The sequence below is a fragment of the Antechinus flavipes genome, chromosome 4, assembly GCF_016432865.1.
Source record: "Antechinus flavipes isolate AdamAnt ecotype Samford, QLD, Australia chromosome 4, AdamAnt_v2, whole genome shotgun sequence".
Lineage (NCBI taxonomy): Eukaryota > Metazoa > Chordata > Mammalia > Dasyuromorphia > Dasyuridae > Antechinus > Antechinus flavipes.
The window spans coordinates 113,661,265-113,681,396 of NC_067401.1; the positions used below are offsets into that span (position 1 = coordinate 113,661,265).

Genomic DNA, 20,132 nt, shown 5'->3' on the forward strand with positions numbered 1-20,132 from the left:
AAGAAGCTGGATAAAATCTAGTTTTATACTGATAGTAACAAGCCAAAATGCTTTTATGGTGTTCCAAAGGTTATTTATGAGACAAAGACCTTTGGTGCATCTCAACTACTCAGTACTGATGAAGCCACATTGATTAGTGATAAAGACATAATTCTGGAGAGATGGTCTCAACAGACCGTCATCAATCAATGCTAAAACCATTGGCCATATGTCTGTAGCTGAACTTCCAACTAAAGAAAATATTTTGAATGCCATTAGGCTTCTCTCCTGCTGCAAAGTTCCTGGTGCTGATTCTATTCCAGCTGAGATTTACAAGGCAAGTGGTTCACTGTTCATTTGAAAGCTTACAGAAATTTCCAGGTTACATGACAAGAAGAGGTTAATCCCTAGAAGTTCAAGGATAGCTCCATTTTTCTGCTCTGTAAAGGTAAAGGAAATAGATTGTCAATCATGGTGAAGGTGAGGGGGGTATCTCTCTCTTAATCATTGCTGGCAAGACTGTTGTGATAGTCTTTCTTAATAAGCCAATTCTTCACCTGGAAGATGGTCATCTAGAGAATCAGTGTGACTTCAGAAAGGGCCAAGGAATGGTGAATATAGTGTTTGCTGCCTGACTACTCCAGAATAAATGCCAGGAATAGGATAGACCTCTGAGCAAGTTACTTTACCCCAATTATGTCCTTTTTCCCACTATGAAAAATGCTTTAATTGTGTTATCTATACAGCATGTGATGTCAAAAAACAGAAAAACAGCAAGTACAAAAATGCAGCAAGACATGAACATCAGGAAAAAAACTAGTTTATGAATGAATAAAAAGTTTACATAATTTTCAACATAATTTATAGAGTAATAATTGATGCAGTTTTCTGCCACCTCCTCTTTAGCCTCCTCCTCAGTTATGGCATCCTGATACTGCTGATGCTCATTAAGCAAATCATTCATATTGCTTTCTGCTTCAGTGAATTCCATTTCATCCCTGCCCTCTCCAGTATGCAAGTGTAAGAAAGCTTTTCTATGAAACATGGCTATAAACTTCTCAGAAATGTGCTTACAGAGCTCTTAGAAGGCAGTACGGTTACCAATAAAATTGGCAGACATTTTCAGGCCCTGGGAAGGGATGTTCCGGATAGCCATTTTCACATTTGGGCAGAGCTATTCAACAAAGTAACTGTTGCTCTTGTTTTGAACACTGAACATTTGCTCATCTCCCTCCTTCATGGACATATGGCCTATGAACACAGCTTCTGCCTTAAGGTAGTGCCCGTGCCGTAGGTCACAAACTGCCATCAAATATCAAGCTCTGGCGTGGTATTGCTGGCTACCATGGCTAGATGGTGGAGCAAAGCCAGGAATAAAGAAGTGAAGATGGAGAAAGGGGACTGTGTTCGCTGCTAGATTATGCAAATAAGTATTAAGCTACCCTGGGAAATGTAAGTAGGTGATAATACTCACCTTGCTGATACCAGCTGGTTCAGGTCATATATGGGAGTGGTCAGGACTCTGAAACAGATAACATAGAGTGCTTCATTATCAATACAAAATGTTTCATCTGTGTTTTCTACAAACTGATAAACTGATGTTGCACACAATGATGGTATGTACAATGTTCATCAATCTGACCAAGTCCTTTGATACTATCAGTTGTGAGGATTTATAGAAAATTAAGTCCAAATTTGATTGTCCAGAGAAGTTCATTTTATATCAGTTTCATAGTGGCATGCAAGTTCTTGATAATAAATGATGTTCTTTCATTTTCCTAGGAACCAATGAAGCAAGACTGCGTGCTTACTGCCATGCTTTTTAGATGCTTTTAGCAATATGAAAAAGGCTTCAAAGTCAGCTATCACACTGATGGTAAATTATTTAATTTGAGAAGGCTACAAAGTGAAGGGAGAATTGTGCATGATTTTTTGTTGTTGTTGTTGTTTGCAGATGATTTTGAAGTTGAGATACAATAAAGTATGGATTGATTCTCTGCTGCTTGTGCTAATTTTGGCCTAGCAATCAATACCAAGAAAACATGGGTTCACCATTGGTCAGCACCATACCATCCATACAAAGAACCATCAGTTACAGCAAATGGAGAAGTTTTGAATACTGTGGATGAGTTCATTTACCTTGGCAATATACTTTCCAGGGATGTACACATAGATGATGAGGTTAAAACACATTTTGCCAGAGCCATCTCAACATACAGGAAGCTCCAAAAGAAAGTGTGGGAGAGAAAAAGTATTAAATTGACTACCACACTAAAGCCATGGTGCTGACCTCATTGTTGCCCGTCTGTGAAATCTGAACAAGTGTATATAGTATACAAGTGTGTAACAGGAAACTGAACTGCTTCCATTTGAATTGTCTTGGAAAGATTCTGAAAATCAAAAGATAAAGTACTAGACACTAATATGTTTAATTTCTCAAGTAAATTACTAATGCATACAGACTCTGTTGCAGAGAGCTCATCTTCTATGGATTGGCCCATTTGTTTGAATGCCAAACATATGTTTGCCTAAAAGACTATTTTATGGAAAGTTCACACAAGGTAAGTGGTCAGAAAAAGCAATACATGGACACTCTCAAGGACTCTCTGAAGAATTTTGTAATCAATTAAGTGACATGGGAAACACAAGCAAAAGACTGCCCAACAGAAGAAGTTGTGCTACATGAGTGAAGCAGAATTGTGGTAACACAAAAGAATGGTGAGATGCTCAAATTTAGAGACAGCTCCACTCCAAATGTGAATTTATATGGACTATTTGTGCCTGACTTGTGGAAGATCCTTCTAAGTTTATATTGTTTTTATCAGTCACAACTGGACACACTTTACCTTGATTTCAAAATAGTGATTTCATTTTGGTTCTCTTCAAGAAGGAAGGAGAACAACTAAGCAACATCTGAGTTTAGTAGCAAGAAGAGAGGGAGAAGGTGGATTTTGAGTCAGAAAAAGTCAGCATTTGGTTCGCACTTCTGCTTGCAACTTGTATGACTTTCAGTAAGCTATTTTAGCCTTTTCAGTCCTCATTCTCATATGAGAATAAGGGGAATAGATTGATCAGAAGTTCTCTAAGATCATAGGTAGGTATTCAGTCATGTCTAACTCTTTGTGACCCTGTTTGGAGTTTTCTTGGCAAAGAGATTGGGGTGGCTTGCCATTTCCTTCTCCAGCTCATTTTACAAATGAGAAAACTCAGGCAAACAGTTAAATGACTTGTCTAGAGTCACATAACTAGTAAGATTCTGAAAAAAGATGAGTCTTTCTGACTTCAGACTAGCACTCTATCCACTGCACTACCTAACTACCCAAAGTCATATCTAAAACTCTAAATCTATGACCCTATGAGTCTTCATCACTATTGATGCCAGTAGTCAGAAGAGGGTTTCTCACTAGAAAGAGACATTTATTCCATTTCTTGAACAATTTTAAATTGGAGCCACTCTGTGTATTCTAAAACAAACTGGAAATCTGTTCTAGTCCATCCCCTATTCCCTCTGTGATCTTTTTGAACTTTGGGTACAGAAAGAAGTAAGGTTCTGAAGAAGTCAAGCAAAGAGAAAATGACCACACAGGGAACTGATATATATATCCTCAGTTTTATTGTTGCACAAGTTTTAGCTATTTTGATCTAACTCTAGCAGGCAGCCTTTAAAAAGTAGCAAGCATAGCATGGAGAACATGTTAGGAGTCTCTTATCTTTTTGCTCTTCCCAATCATTGTGATTTCAGGATCTCTGAGTAGGGTATGACAGAGCTGGAGTAAGAGCAAGTTGGTAAAGAAGAGGGAGATGATGGTGACGAAGGCGGGATGAATATTAGCTCTTCTAACAGCAACAGTTATGGGCACAGCAGAGAGGGCCACAAGCTCTCATGGGGAGGATTCCCATGCAGCAGCACCCACCTTCGCAACAGTCAGAGCTACAACAGCCAGAGCTGCAGCAGCCAGAAGTGCCACAGCCAGAAGAAGTGCCACAGCCAGAAGAAGTGCCACAGCCAGAAGAAGTGCCACAGCCAGAAGTGCCACAGCCCGAACTCTCACAACAGCCCATGTATCCTTCACGGCTCTGGGGCCCACGAACCCAACGCCTGAAAGGTCTCACCCCAAAGCTCATCGGAGCAATAGGACAGCAAGTGGTGCCACAGGAACTAGAAGCATAGTAGGAAGCTGGCACCATGTACTGAGGTGCCAAGTATCTGACGGATGGAGCCATATAGTAAGTCTGCGTCTGGCAAGGAACGCTCTGGACATAGCAAGTCTGCGTCTGGCAAGGTGCTGGGCATTTGATGCTAGTCTGAGTTTGGCATGGAGCTGGGCATTTCACAGAGACAGTCTGACACGGAGCTGGGCATTTCACAGAGACAGTCTGACACGGAGCTGGGCATTTCACATAAGTAGTCTGGCATGGAGGCGGGCATTTCACACAGGTAGTCTGGCATGGAGGTGGGCATTTCACACAGGTAGTTTGGCATGGAGGTGGGCATTTCACACAAGAACTTTTAGACTGGCCTTTCTGGAAGAAAGAAGAGCCTTTTATGAAGGAAGTTTTAGACTGGGATACCGCTGGTCCACTCCCACAAGAAACCTGTGCCTCGCATGGAGCCGGGCCTTGGGTAGTTTGAATGGGCCCTGAAGCTGAGCCTTTTACAAAAGATGGCATGAACTGTGGCTGTTTCTGCTGGTCACACATTTTTTGATTCTTCAAGTGTTGAATCTGAAAAGGGAAAAATAAAATGAAATCATTAAATAAGGAGACATTTTCTAAATCTTGAAACATCTATTAAATATTGGGAGAGGGAGGCATTAAACAATTACATTTAAAATCTCATCATCTGGCAGAATTATAGTGTAGGGAGATAAGATTCTAGTTCTGGATCTGCTGCTGGGCATTAGATTAGATAATCCCTAAGATTGTTCTCAATTCTAAATTTCTATTAAGATCATCTAGCTCAACCCCTTTGTTTAATATTTGAGAAAACCATGATTCTGAGAAATAAGTCTTAGCACCTCTTCCAAGGATATCCCACTAGAAAATTAAAGGAAAAGAATTTAACTCAGGTTTCCCGACTCCCACTCCAAGGTTCTTTCCCCTCTATTAGCACTTCTTTCATGCCTTGCCACACACATTTTTTTCTTTACTCTGAAATTACCTTTCATTCTCCTCACCACCATTCACCTAGCCCCATCATGTTTCTATGCGTATGTACACGTATATAATAAATGTCTTGTATATACATTTACACAATTGTTTGCATATTGGTCTCCCATTAGATTGTAAGCTCCTTGAGGGAGCTTTATATACCCAATTTATATTCTTTATATACCCAAGCTCAACACAGTAAACTGCTTGGTTAATATTTATTGATATTCTATTCTATTTTATTCTATTCTTTTCTTTCTTTTCCTTTCCCTTTCCTTTTCTATTAATGTTTTATCTTATTTTATATCTTCTTTGTCTAATTTGTGGATTATCTTTAGAATATGGTAAATTCCTGAGTAATTTCTACCTCCTTGACCTCCTTTTCTCACCATTTAATCCAGGGTGTGGCCTGGGAAGGCAAACTCATTTTGATAGTAATCTGGGTCAAAGAATTTCCAAACTGAATCTTACCAGATATGAAGAAAAAAATGTGACACATCAAAAAACCAAAAAAAATTACCTTCTGCACTGTCCACAGCCTTAAATTATCCAGAGTCTCTACATCCCATGAAATTTATACTCACTAGTCAACTGCAAATACAAGCAAGACCCAGGATATCCTAAGACAATTTACAACACAGGATTCCTCCCACCCTTTGGATACTCACCCAGATTTTACCTGAACCTTTCCTTTCTGTCACCTGCATCTGGATGTTTCAATAATTATTTAGGCCAGAGTTTTCTGACTCCAAGTTATCAAAATCCTTCATCCCACCCCATCACCCTGCTCTTGAAACTCAGGGAGACTTACCCTCTTTGTAGATTGGAGTAAAGCTTGAAGAATACAGGTGTTGTGAGAAGCATAGGACTAGGAGGCCTTTTTATAAGGGGCCCTTAGCTCTGACTCTTGGTATGAGACAATTTATTGGCATCTAACTCTTTCATAAGATAGCTGGGCACCCCATGACCAAGCCTGGCATTCCATTGGCCAGATTCCTCTTCCACAGAGCTGTCCTTTCAGTCACAGGTAGAGCATGTCTCTCTTCAATGTTGAGTCCTCAGGAATATGATAAAGAAAAATAAAAAAGATTTTCATTCTATTCTTCACCTACAGATCTCTTCTTCATGTTTATAAGTCCTCATGTATTTCAAAGGAATATTTCCCCATGAATATTTGAGTCTAGACTACAAGTTTTAAACATGCAACAATATGCCTTAATGTCTAGATCCAGATTAAAATGCAATTGGGAAATATTAATAAAATTAATAAAAATATAATAAAACATAGCAAACTTTAACATATGGTTTTCAAAGTCAATATGGGGCCATCGGCATTCTTATGTATGGTTTAGTGACCCTTATTTCTATTCAACTTTGATACCACTGGTCCAAATCACTCAGTTTTTCAAAGTGTTTAAATGTCTCAAACTTTAGTAAAACCATGATCTGGGTGCTAAGGCTAAATGCTTCTCTTTGAGGGTTTTAAGAGGCTGTCCCAGACAAGGAATATGTTTCAGAAAATTCATAGTGCGGCTCAGGTCAGAGCTGAGTGCCAATGATTCTTTGAACTTATTTTGAAAAACAAATGCCTTTAAACAACAGACAGAAAAGAATAAAAAATGCTGGGGCTAAAATAATAAATAAATTAGCCAAAATAAAAACAATAAACCCTGTCTTCAAAGAATTTACATTATCCTGAGGGAGCGGACAAATATAATATGTACACAGATAAGTAAACAGAAGATAATTTGAGAAAGTCAGGCAGGGCAGTACTGCTGGTGAGGCTGAGGCTGGTGGATCACTAAAATTTGGGAGTTCTGAGTACATTCAGGAGAGAGTAAAAGCTGTTGGGATGTCTATACAGAATAAATGAGTGAAGGGCCAACTAAGCTGCTTAAAGAAGGGCAAACCAATATGGAGTCAGAAAAATGGAACTGCTTTAAATCTCCTTTGCTGATGAGTATTGGGATAAAGTTCTTCAGTGGCCTGCGTGAGATAGAGAGAGATTTAGTCTTAATAACAACAACAATAATTTGAAGAGGGAGAAAGAACTAATAACTAGAAGCATTGGTAGACTTCATGGAGGAGGTAGCACCTAAAAGAGACGATGAGAGATTAAAATGTAGAAAGGTGCAGATACAGATTAAACACAAATTCCGCAAACTGATATTTAAGTCCTCTAAAATCTGATTCCCATATCCCTTTGCTATCTTATTTCATATTCTGCCCTATTTATACATTCTCCATTCTAGTAAAACTGCTTAGCTAGCTATTTCCCATACACAGTATTCTGTCTTCCAAGTCTATGCCTTTACATAAATGGTCCCCCTTTGTCTAGAATCTCTGTCTTATAGAGGCAGCTAGTGGCACAGAGAGTAGAGCACTAGATCTGGATTCAGTAGAACTTGAATCAAATCCAGGCTCAGACACTCACTAGCTTTGTGATTTTGGTCACTTAAATTAAATCACTTAACTTCACAGAGTTATTGTAAAGATCAAATGAAATAATATTTGTGAAAGTACTTACCATAGTACCTAGCATGTGGTAGAATTATATTAATGCTTATTCTCTTCCTTCACTTTTCCCTTCCCTTAGAACCTCCTCTGCAAAGCTTGTTCTAATCCTCTTGAAATTACATTGTATCCCTCTGTATGTGTTATTCATGTATAAACTGTATCTCCCAAGAATTTTTGTCTTTGTATTTTCAGTGTCTGTTATAGTGTTTTGAGTATAAGGTATGCTTGCTTAGTGTTTGTTGAATTGACTTGAACTAAGAAATGATAGGCACAAGCTACAAATTCTGCAAATGTTTGGTGACAGGAAAGAGAATGTAAAGTTTGGACAGATTGGGGAAAAAAATCAAACCATGCTGGTCTAAGAGATGGATTTCTGTCCTGATAATACTACTAACAATGTATAGGCATAGAAAGTAATTTCTCTTTATGAGGCCTTTGTTTTCTTACCTGTAAAATGAAAAGATCAGACGTGGACATGGATCTGGAATCAAGAATCAGAAAATTGTGACCTGAGTACCGACTCTACTCTCCAGCTACCTATTTGTCTGATCAGCAAACTGAGAATGGTTTTTAAATTTTTTTTAAATAATACTTAAATTTTTCCAATTACATGTAAAGATAATTTTAACATAACTTTTTTAAATGTTGAATTTCAAATATTCTCCTTATCTCCCCCCTCCTTGAGACTGCAAACAATTTCACTGAGAATAGCTTTTACCTGGGAAAACATTTTTACATTCAAAGGTTCTCATAAAGGCCTCATTTCTAAAATATATCAAATTAACTCAAATTTATAAGAATTCAAGCCATTCTCCAATTGATAAAAGGTCAAAGTATATGAACAGACAATTTTCAGATGAAGAAACTGAAAACATTTCTAGTCATAAAAACATGTTCTAAATCACTTTTGATCAGAGAAATGCAAATTAAGACAACTCTAAGATACTACTATACACCTGACAGGAAAAGATAATGATGAATGTTGGAGGAGATGTGGGAAAACTGGGACACTGATGCATTGTTGGTGGAATTATGAACTGATCCAACCGTTCTGGAGAGCAATTTAGAACTATGCCCAAAGAGCTATCAAAATGTGCATACTCTTTGATCTAGCAGTGTTTCTCCTGGGTTTATATACCAAAGAGATTTTAAAGGAGGGAGAGGGACCCACATGTGCAAAAATGTTTGTGGCAGCCCTTTTTGTAGTGGCAAGAAACTGGAGACTTAGTGAATGTCCAACAGTTGGAGAATGGCTGAATAAGTTGTGAACATTATGGAATAGGCATTTTATTTTCTTTCTCATTTTTTTTTCCTTTTTGATTTGATGTTTCTTGTGCAGCAAGATAATTGTATAAATATATATGCATATATTAGATTTAACATATATATTTTACCATGTTTAATATATATTGGATTACTTGCCATTTAGGGGAATGGGGAAATGCAGGGGATTGAAACACAAAGTTTTACAAGGGTTAATGTTGAAAAATTATTCGTGCTTATGTTTTGAAAATAAAAAGCTTTAATAAAAAATAACCAAAAAAAGAGAATGGCTTTTACATTTTAAAATACAATAAACCTATTTTTAAATGTAAAAAATGCAGATAGGGCTAGATTTAGTCCTCTACTATAGTTTGCCAGCCTCTGAACTAGTTTATCTCTAAGGTCCCTTCTGACTCAAATATTCTGTGATTCTATCTTTCATCTAAAACCTAGGAAAATTACAGAAAATATATTTTCCTCCATCCTCTAGCCACATTTCACTATATATCCTACCCGGTGTCTTTTGGAGGATCCCCATATCAAATCCAAGACATTTTAACTATCAATAGGACCAAGCTGAAAAGAGAGAATACCCCTCTAATGGCCTAATGTTGCTCATCAGGTTAATTGCAATTTATTGCTGATAATAAAAGCAGTAGCTATAATAACAATAGTCATAATCATCACTTATATTTATATATCATACTTAAGTTTACGTAGGGTTTTCTTGTGACTTCTGCCCTACCATGAAAAATGATGGGGCAAGAATTCTAGTTGTGTCATTTCCTGCTTGTCAGAGACTGTTGCTGATGTTTCACTCATTGGCTTGACATCTCCAGAGAATAGTAACAGCATCTATGTAAGATAATGCTCATACCACTCCATTGAGCTGGGTGGGGTACATTCTGCCCATTTTACAAGTTAGGAAAGTAAGATATCAAGAAGTAATATGACTCCTGCAAGAGACTTGGTGAGTCACACATCCTAAATTAGGTACAACAATAGTAAGAATGCCATGTATCCTTATGGATTCAGACTCATAGAATCAGAGCGTCATAGATTCAAGGAATAATAAAATCATAGATGCAAAACAGTGGAATCATGCAGTCACAGAGTAATAGAATCAAATTCCTAGAGTGATAAACTCCTAGAATCAGAGGACAGAAAGGGACTTGAATCTTAGAACTTTGGATATCCTTTAGAGAACAATTCAAATGTTATCTTTTAAACTATACTTTTATTTATAGCCTCAGCTATTAGGGTTCTCTCCCTCTTGATGTTATTTTACATTATTTTGAAATTAATTTGTTTGTACTTCCCAAAACAAATTAATTTCTACTTGTATTCCAACAGTAGAACATAAACTCCTTGAGGGCAACTCAGCAGCCCAGATAGTACTTTGAACAGTATAGGCATTCATTGAGAGTTTGTTGAATTAAATTAAATTAAATTAGTCTAATCCCCTGATTTAAGGCAAATTAAATTTTAAATAACCTAAAGTTATCTATTTGCTTTATAAAGATCTTCAGGTCTAAAAGAAATACAAGAAACTCTGTGTCTTAACTCTGGGGCATTTTCTTTCTTTCTTTTTTTTTTTTTTTTGATTAATAAGTTTGTTTTTATGTTTTCTATTTCTTACATCATCACAATTTTTCCAGGTATTCTTCTCCATTCCTGAGTTCAATTCCATATAAAACAAATTAGTATTTTTAAGACAAGAAAACAAAATCAACACAACTGATTGATACATTGAAAAAATCCAAAAACATATATAACACATAACACCTTTCAATTTCCCACCTCCATAAAGGAATAGGCTAGGAAATATCTTTTCATTCAAGTGCCATTTGATTTTTATAATTTTGTTGGATTCATTTTTGAATTTTTGTTATGTAGTTCTTTTAATTTATATTATTGTAATTATTGTGTATATTTTTCTTGTCTCTGCTCACTTTATTCTGCTTTGGTTCACTTAGATTTTGCCATACTTCCCTGTGTTTATCACACAAATAATTTCTTAACAACACAGTAAGATTCCATTATATTCATGAAACACAATTTGTTTAACCATTCCTTAATCAATGAGAATTTTTTTGTTTTCAATTCTTAATTATAACAGAAAGTACTGAAATAAATATTTTGGAGATAGGAGATTGTCTTCTTATCAATGGCTTTCAAGAGGTATAAGGCCAGCAATGAAATCTCTGGTTCAAAGAGTATAAACACTTTAGTCAAATCATTTGCATTTGCATAATTCTAAATTGCTTTCCAAAATGATTGTACAACTCCACCAACAATTTACTAGTGTGCCTATCATTCCATAACACTTCCAACAAGAGCTATTGCCATTTTTTACATTTTTGTGTAATTTGCAAGGTGTGAAGTGAAACCTCAGAGTTGTTTTGATTTGTTTTCTCTTCCTATTAATGATTTTATTGCAAATTTTTTTCATGTGGTTGAATTTTTCTTTTGAAAATTGTTTGTTTATATCCTTGAACTATTTATCAGGAAATGATTATTAGTATTATATGTGTGTGCTTATTAATTGTTTGTAAATCTTGGATATCAAACCCTCATCAAAGATGTTTTTACCATTCTTCCACTTTCCATTTTTTCCCATGTTCATTAATTTTGTCTTTGAAGAAGCTTTTCAGTTTAAAATAATCAAAGTCATCTATTTTATCTTTTGTAATTGTTTCTGACTCTTCATTGATTAATAATACATTTCCCACCAGTAATTATGAAAAGTACATGATGTGTTTTTCTTCCAGTTTTTTTGTAGTATGATCTTTAATATTAAGAAGATGTGTCCATTTTAAATGTAGTGTGGAATACATTCTTGTTGATCCTAAGGCTAGTTTCTGACAAATGGCTTTCCAGTTTTCCCAGCAGTTTTTATCAATTATTATGTTTTCCATTTCATCAGATGCTGAACTACTGAGTTCCATTGTTTCTGATTCTCCTCTGTTCCATTGATCTATCTTGTTTTTATTTAACCAATATCAGATGAGTTTGATGACTGATAACTTAAAATATAGTTTGAGGTCTGGAATTATTATTTCCCCTTACTTCTTTTTCCCCCTTGATATCCTAAATCTTTGGGGGGTTCTAATGAATTTTGTTACTATTTTATCAAATTATATAAAGTATTACATTAGTAATTTTATTGGTAATAGCATTAAAAATTGTAAATTAATTTGGGCAGTGTTGTCATTTTTTTATTCTAATGAATTTGGCTTAGCCACATGCACTCAATAGTACTCCAGCTTTTTAAATTGTTCTTTATTCCTTTATGAAGTACTTTGTAATTGAATCTTCTACTCTTTTGTGTGCTTTGGTGAGTTAATCCCCCAGGTGTTTTATGTATTGTAATTTTTTTGGAATAGAACTTCCCTTTCTATTTTTGCTTCTTGGATTTTCTTATTACCATATAAAAATATTTTTGAAAGTTTCTTTTGTAGCCTACAACTTTTTATTGTTTCAATTAAAATTTTTACTGATTCCCTAAGACTTTCTAAGTATATTATCATGTCATCAGAAAGTCAATATAGCTTTATCTCCTCTTTACCTATCTTTATGTCATTAATAATTTCTCTTCTCTTATTGTTATTGCTAATATTTTCAGAACTATATTAAATAATAATGGGGAGATTGGGCATCCTTGCTTCTCTCATATTTACTGGGAAAGGTTACGGTATATCCCCATTGTATTTTATGCTTGCTTTTGGCTTTTGATAGAAGCTTTTTATCAATTCATCAATAAATATACATTTATTATATACCTATTTTATTCAAGTGCTGTTTTCTGATAGTTTTTATATTTTATATTTTAGCATAAAAGATTATCATTCTTTGTCAAAGGCTTTTTCTACCTGTTGACATGATCATTTTGGTTTTTAATGTGATTATGTTAATTCTTTTCCTAATATTGAATCATTCTTGCTTCCCTGGTATAAATTCTACTTAACTATGATGAATAATTTCTTGTATAAACCACTGTAATCTGCTTGACAGGATTTTGTTTTTTAAAAATTTTAGCTATTTTTCATTAATCATATTAGTCTATAGTTTGTTTTCCTTCTGTTTTATTTTCTCCTGTTTCAGGTATTAGAATTATATTTACCTCATAAAAAGATTCTGGTAGAGTGCTTTATTTCTCAATTTTTAAATATTGGGGTTTTTTTAAGTTTAATAGAATTCTTCTGTGAATCCCTCAGAACCAGGAGTTGTTTAGTTTAGTTTTTTTTCTTTAATAGCTTCTTTACAGATCTGTAGATCTATTTCCTTTATTGAGATTGGGTTATTTAAGATTATCTGATTTTCTGATAGAGCAGATATTTTATATTTTTGAAGATATTCCTCTATTTCTTTTGGATTCTCAATTTTGTTAGCATACAATTGTGAATAATATGTTCTGAAATTTTTTTTATTTCTTCTGGTTTCATTGTAACATCATCTTCCTCATTTACTATTTTATTGATTTGATTTTCTGCCCTCTTCTTTTTAATCAGAACTAGCTTTTAGTTTTGTCATTCAGAGTTTTTTCCCTAATTTATCTAGTTCCCCTTTTATTTTTAATATCTCTAGTTTTGTACAGATTTTCACTTTGCTTATTTATTGACTTTCTAATTTTCTAAAATGTAGATTCAGTTCATTAGTCTTCTCTTTTTCTATTTTGTTAATATATGTTTTAGGATTATGAAGTTTTTTTTTTCCTTGAGGACTACTTTAGTTGCATCTCAGAAATTTTGATATATTATCTCAATTATTACCATTTTTACATTGTTATCGTCTCCATGATTTTTTCTTTAACTTACTCATTATTTATGATTTCATTGTTATCTCCATTTAAATCTGTATCTTTTGTATGTAGCTCCTGAATCAATGAGTATTTTGATTGTATTGTGTTCTATAAAGGATATATTAATTATTTCTGTCTTTTCACATTCACTTGCAATATCTTTGTGCCTTAGTATATTTTTTGTGAAAGTACTATGTGGTACTAAGAAAAAAATTATATATATATATATATATATATATATATGTGTGTGTGTGTGTGTGTGTGTGTGTGTGTGTGTGTGTATGGTACTGAAAAAATATATATATGCATATATATATATAATTTTTCAGTCCCATTTAGAAGATACAATAAATCTTTTTTACTTTAGTTTCTCTAGTAATTTGTTCATTTCCATATTTTCCTTCTCTGTTTTTCTTTCTGTTAGACTTATTCAAAACTGAGAGAGAGATACTGAAGTTTCCTGTCACTATTGTGTTCCTGCCTGTCTTCTTGTTGGTCAAATAATGGTTTCTTTATGAATTTAGATGTTAAGGCACTTGGAGAATATCAATTTATTACTGATATTGATTTGCTGTCTACAGTTCCTTTGAGCATAGTGTGGTTTCCTTATTTATCCCTTTTAATTCTTTGAATGTGTGTTTTTGCTTTATCAATAGCATGATTGCAAGTTCTACCTTTTTTTTTGATTCACTCAATGCACTGTAAAAAAATATTCATTCTTCAGTTTTATTTTGGGTATGTGTTTGTTTCTGAAATGTGAGTCTTATAAGCAATGGATTGTGGGATTTTGTTTTCCTATCCATTCTGTAACTCTTTTTCACTTTATTTGACTGCTTAATCTATTCATATATAAAGTTATATGTATTAGATTTATATTTTCTCCCATTTGTCTCTAATGTTAGAAGCTTTTTTTTTCAAATTATGATTTTCCCCCTCTTTTGCAGTAAACACAATACTATGTTCCTTCAGTTACTTTGATTAAATTTTTTTAAGCTGAGTATTCACATTGGCTCCTTTTATTCATTATCCTTTTCCCTTTGGGATTTTGTTTATTAGTTCCTTCTTTTCTCCTACTTTGGCTAGATCTGGTTATTTAGTTAGATCTGGTTATATAATTCTTCTTCTGTTTTTTCCCCTAAGTCAAATAGATTTTCTTTTTTCTCTCTTCCCCTTTAATATCTTTTTAGTTCATTATTCGTTCAAATTTCATTTTTGTTCCCCTTTCCAAAAATGATTTCTCCCACTCTCCTCATTCTACTATCTCTGCTTCTGTATATTCTAGACCCTCATTTTCTGATTCATGAGCCCTATAATTATCTAGTCTTTTTCTATTCTCTGTATTTCTCATGCAATCAAAATTTCCAAGGTACCCATTCTAGGCTCTGCCCTCCATGCAGTTTCTACTATTGCTTTATAGAACTTGCCTCCATTATGCCTCATTCTCAGAACAATGCCAATTCTTACAGCTCTCAGAGAAGACAATGCCCCATGGTAGGATCCTATCACCACCCTCCTTGGTTCCCTCCTTGGGAAACTAACCCCTTCATCATTTCTTAGAGCACAATAGTATTCCATCATATTCATATACTACATATACTTCAACTTACTACAACTTGCTCAACCCTTTCACAACTGATAGATATAGTCTGTATATTTAGAAAGAAGTTTTTTGCTGATGTCATTTTGCTACTGTTGCTGTCCTTGTCTGATGTATTTTTTCAGTTCTTCAGAATTTCTATTGTTTGAAGTATTTGAGAGGCATTCAATTGCTTAAATTCTGATTTTTCTTTCTAAGAATATTTTAGACTCTTCGTTATTGTTCAATGACATTTTCTGTTCATATGATTAAGTTCAAATTTGGATAGATCACCTTAGGCTATATCTTAAGCTCCATTGTTCTTTAGCACATCATTTCTTTCTGGTGGGTGAAAAAAAAAAAAATCTTGAGTTATTTGGATGTTCTTACTTTTGTTTTGGAAAATTTCCTGATGCTTTGAAGAATTTATTGTATCTGAATTAAATTGATGAATTTAACCACTATATGTCTCATTCTTGGATTTTTTTCCTGAAAGCAGTCTGTGATTTCTTTGCATTGGAATTTCATTTTTTGTGTTTAGAAGTTTTGAGTACTTCTCTTCTATTATTTCCTTCACTATAGTATTGAGATCTTTTGGTCTTGTCATGTTCTTTTGGAAGACCTATGATCCTTATATTGTCTGTATACATCCTATCTTCAAAATCAATATGGTTTGCTTGGATGTTGAGCATATTTTCTTTTTTTTTTTAATTTTTATTTTATTTTATTTAATAATAACTTTATATTGACAGAATCCATGCCAGGGTAATTTTTTACAACATTATCCCTTGCACTTGCTTCTCTTTCGATTTTTCCCCTCCCTCCTACCACTCCCTCCCCTAGATGGCAAGCAGTCCTATATATGTTAGATATGTTGCAGTATATTTTAGATCAATATATGTTTGCAGAACCGAACAGTTCTCTTGTTGCACAGGGAGAATTGGATTCAGAAGGTAAAAATAACTTGGGAAGAAAAACAAAAATGCAAATAGATCATATTCGTTTCCCAGTGTTCTTTCTTTGGGTGTAGTTGTTTCTGTCCATCATTTATCCATTGAAACTCATTTAGGTCTCTTTGCCAAAGAAATCCACTTCCATCAGAATACATCCTCATACAGTATCGTTGTCAAAGTGTATAATGATCTCCTGGTTCTGCTCATTTCACTTAGCATCAGTTCATATAGGTCTCTCCAAGCCTCTCTGTATTCTTCCTGCTGGTCATTCCTTACAGAACAATAATATTCCATAACATTCATATACCACAATTTACCCAGCAATTCTCCAATTGATGGGCATCCATTCAATTTCCAGTTTCTAGCCACTACAAACAGGGCTGCCACAAACATTTTGGCACATACAGGTCCCTTTCCCTTCTTTAGTATTTCTTTGGGATATAAGCCCAGTAGTAGCACTGCTGGAACAAAGGGTATGCACAGTTTGATAACTTTTTGGGCATAATTCCAGATTGCTCTCCAGAATGGTTGGATTTGTTCACAACTCCACCAACAATGCATCAGTCCAGTTTTCCCGCATCCCTTCCAACATTCATCATTATTTTTTCCTGTCATCTTAGCCAATCTGACAGGGTGTAGTGGTATCTCAGAGTTGTCTTAATTTGCATTTCTCTGATCAATAGTGATTTGGAACACTCTTTCATATGAGTGGTAATAGTTTCAATTTCATCATCTGAAAATTGTCTGTTCATATCCTTTGACCATTTATCAATTGGAGAATGGCTTGGTTTCTTATAAATTAGTTCTCTATATATTTTGGAAATGAGGCCTTTATCATAACCTTTAACTGTAAAGATGTTTTCCCAGTTTGTTGCTTCCCTTCTAATCTTGTTTGCATTAGTTCTGTTTGTACAAAGGCTTTTTAATTTGATATAATCAGGACTTCCGGGGGTGGAGCCAAGATGGCGGAGCAGGCACACGACTCTCTAAGCTCCTCTCCTTCCCCTCATAACCAACTATTTAATCCAGCCTCAAAAATAGTTCTTCACTGCTTAAATTCATGAAGATGAGAAGCACTACAATTTACCAACCGATCCGGAAGCTCGCCAGGAAAGGTTTGTCCTGAGGGGCCAGGAACAACCTAGCACAGGCCGTGAGAGGCTAGCATCCTGAGCAGACCAGGGGCGGGGGTGATCTCTGTGACTAGAGAAGTTATAGAGATGACTCTGCTATAGGCTAACTGCTCTGCCTTGACTACAAAGCAGTAAACTGGCAGAGAAATTAATGCCTGAAACAAAGGGTCCTCTAAAAAACGCCAGAACCTAACGAGATCTGGCTGTAACCCCTCAAACCCGGAAGTGACTCAGGCAGACTTTACCGCAGCTCTTCAGCCACATCCGGCAGTTTGGGGCTTTTGCGGGGGCAGTTACAAATCTGCACAGGCACGGGGCAAAGCCTAGGCAGCCTCTGATCTGCAGAGTGGGGGGCTCAGCCTGGGGCAATAGAACCTTCCCAGCTGACTGTGCTTCGGGGCAGACGCTTCCGGTCCCTGCAAATCCATTCACTGCTCAGCTGCTAATACCCACAGCCCCAGGGCAGGGTTTGGCTTGGGGCAGTGAAACTCTCACTGCTAAGTGTCTAGCCCCAGGGCAGTTGTTATCTCACACAGCAGGGGTTCTTTGCAGGGCACTTTCCCAGCCTGGCCCTGCGGCCTGAGTTACTTTCAGGTGGGGAACTCTTTCCTAGAGCACTCCAGTACCTCGCTGCTTTTTGTAGCCGGCTGGCAGGACAGCTACCCATCCATATATCTTTCACTGCTCTGCAGAGGAAGCTGGTAACCTCCTGGCTCTGAAGGCAAACCTTACAGTCTTTAACAAAATGAATAAAAAAAATCAAAAGAACGATTGATAGTTTCTACACAGAAAAAGAACAGCTTTTCAACCCTGAAGAGACTAAGAGCAGACAGTCTCCAGACAATTATTGGTCTCCAGTACAAAAGGTTCTCCTAGAAGAGACTATTAAAAACCTTAAAAGAGAACTAGAAGAGAAATGGGGAAAGGAAAGAGAAGCTATGCAAGAGAGCAACAACTTCCTAAAATATGAATTGGAAAAGATAAAAAACTCCCAAGAAGTGCAGGGAAACAGAATTTGCGAATTGGAAAAAGAAAATAACTTACTTAAAAAAAAAAAAAATTAGTGAAATGGAAAAAAATTCCATAGAGCAAAACAACACAATTGGACATATACAAAAAGAAGTAAAAAAAGCTAATGAAGAAAATAACTCACTAAAAATCAGAACTGAACAAATAGAAATGACTGGTTCATTGAGACATCAAGAATCAGTCCAGCAAAACCAAAAAAATGTCAAATATTTACTTGGAAAAACAACAGACCTGGAAAATAGATCTAGGAGAGATAACCTGAGGATCATCGGACTACCAGAAAATTATGATGACAAAAAGAGCCTAGATACTATTTTACAGGAAATCATCAAAGAGAACTGCCCAGAAGTAATAGAACCAGAAGGGACAATAGGCATTGAAAGAATTCATCGAACACCTTCTGAAAAAGACCCTAAAATAAAGACTCCGAGGAATATTTGGCCAAACTTCAGAATTTTCTGACTAAAGAAAAAATTTTACAAGCAGCCAGGAAAAAACAGTTCAAATACCGAGGTGCCACAATAAGGGTCACACAAGATCTGGCTGCCTCAACATTCAAGGATCGAAGGGCCTGGAATCAGATATTCCGAAAGGCAAAAGAACTTGGAATGCAGCCAAGAATAAACTACCCAGCTAAGCTGAGTATTTTTTTCCACGGAAGAAGATGGACATTTAGTGAAACAGAGGAATTCCATCTGTTTCTAAGGAAAAAAACAGACTTAAACAAAAAAATTGATCTCCAACAACAGGAATCAAGAGAAGTAGAAAAAGGAGAAACTAGACAACATAGTAAAGTAAGAGAATACGGTTCAACCCAACTCCTCCTACAACTACTTCAACAAAGATGAGAAATTGAAGGATACACTGCAAGACTCAAGTGTTTCATTCAAGTCCTCTATCTTCAAAGTCGATGTTCTTTTCACTTGCCATTGTGCTTCCCATGGTCAGGCACACTGTAACATGCCCTTGACTCCTGTGCCTCCAAACCCTGTATTTGAAGTGACCAAATAAATGTCTCCTCCCCAACCCACTCACAAAAAAAAAAAAAAAAAAAAGAGAGAGAGAGATAGAGCACAGGACCTGGAGTCAAGAAGAACTGAATTCAAATCTAGCCTCACATCCTGCCTAGCCCTGGACAAGTCATTTTACCTTTGACAAAGTGGATCCACTGGATCCAGTAGGGAAGATCTCTGCCAAGAAAAGGCCAAATGGGGACAACAAGGGCTGGACAAGGCTGTCACAACTGAGCAACAACCAGAGAGAAGTTTTCCTGATGCCAGGACTAGCCTTCTAGCCACTGTGGCACCCAAAATGCCCTTATTAATATGCCTATTAGCAACCTTTGTGTTATATATGTTTATTTTAATATGTGCCTATTAACACTTTTATGTTATATATTATGTGTTAATTTTAATATGTGCCTATTAACAATCTTTGTGTTATATGTTATATATTAATTTTAATGTGTGCCTATTAACAATTTTGTATTATCTTAATTTTAACATATGCCTATTAAAAATTTTTGTTTTATTAAAAAAAGAAGGAAATAAAATAAAATAAAATTTAAAAAAATAATAATAATTTGATATAATCAAAATTTTCTATTTTGTGATCAGTAATGATCTCTAGTTCATCTTTGGTCACAAATTTCTTTCTCCTTCACAAGTCTGAGAGATAAACTACCCTATGTTCCTCTAATTTATTTATAATCTCGTTCTTTAGAGCATATT

The 20,132-nt window shown here is 35.4% G+C and overlaps 1 protein-coding gene and 1 pseudogene across 1 annotated transcript; both read right to left on the reverse strand.

Annotated features, from left to right (window-relative positions):
* Positions 1-479: 479 nt before the first annotated feature.
* Positions 480-2,047, reverse strand: LOC127561330 (tubulin beta chain-like; annotated as a pseudogene).
* Positions 2,048-3,570: 1,523 nt separating this feature from the next.
* C4H1orf68 (chromosome 4 C1orf68 homolog) lies at positions 3,571-6,051 on the reverse strand. Its single transcript, XM_051994067.1, has 2 exons — positions 5,942-6,051; positions 3,571-4,704 (listed from the first exon to the last, which is right to left on the reverse strand). The coding sequence occupies exon 2, from the start codon at positions 4,678-4,680 to the stop codon at positions 3,817-3,819; it is 864 nt and encodes a 287-aa protein (XP_051850027.1). The 5' UTR covers positions 4,681-4,704; positions 5,942-6,051; the 3' UTR covers positions 3,571-3,816.
* Between the last annotated feature and the right edge of the window lie 14,081 nt (positions 6,052-20,132).

What these genes read in the sequence shown, in the direction of transcription:
- C4H1orf68 (XM_051994067.1), bottom strand. Translation starts at nt 4,680, where the DNA reads ATGTGTGACCAGCAGAAACAGCCACAGTTCATGCCATCTTTTGTAAAA.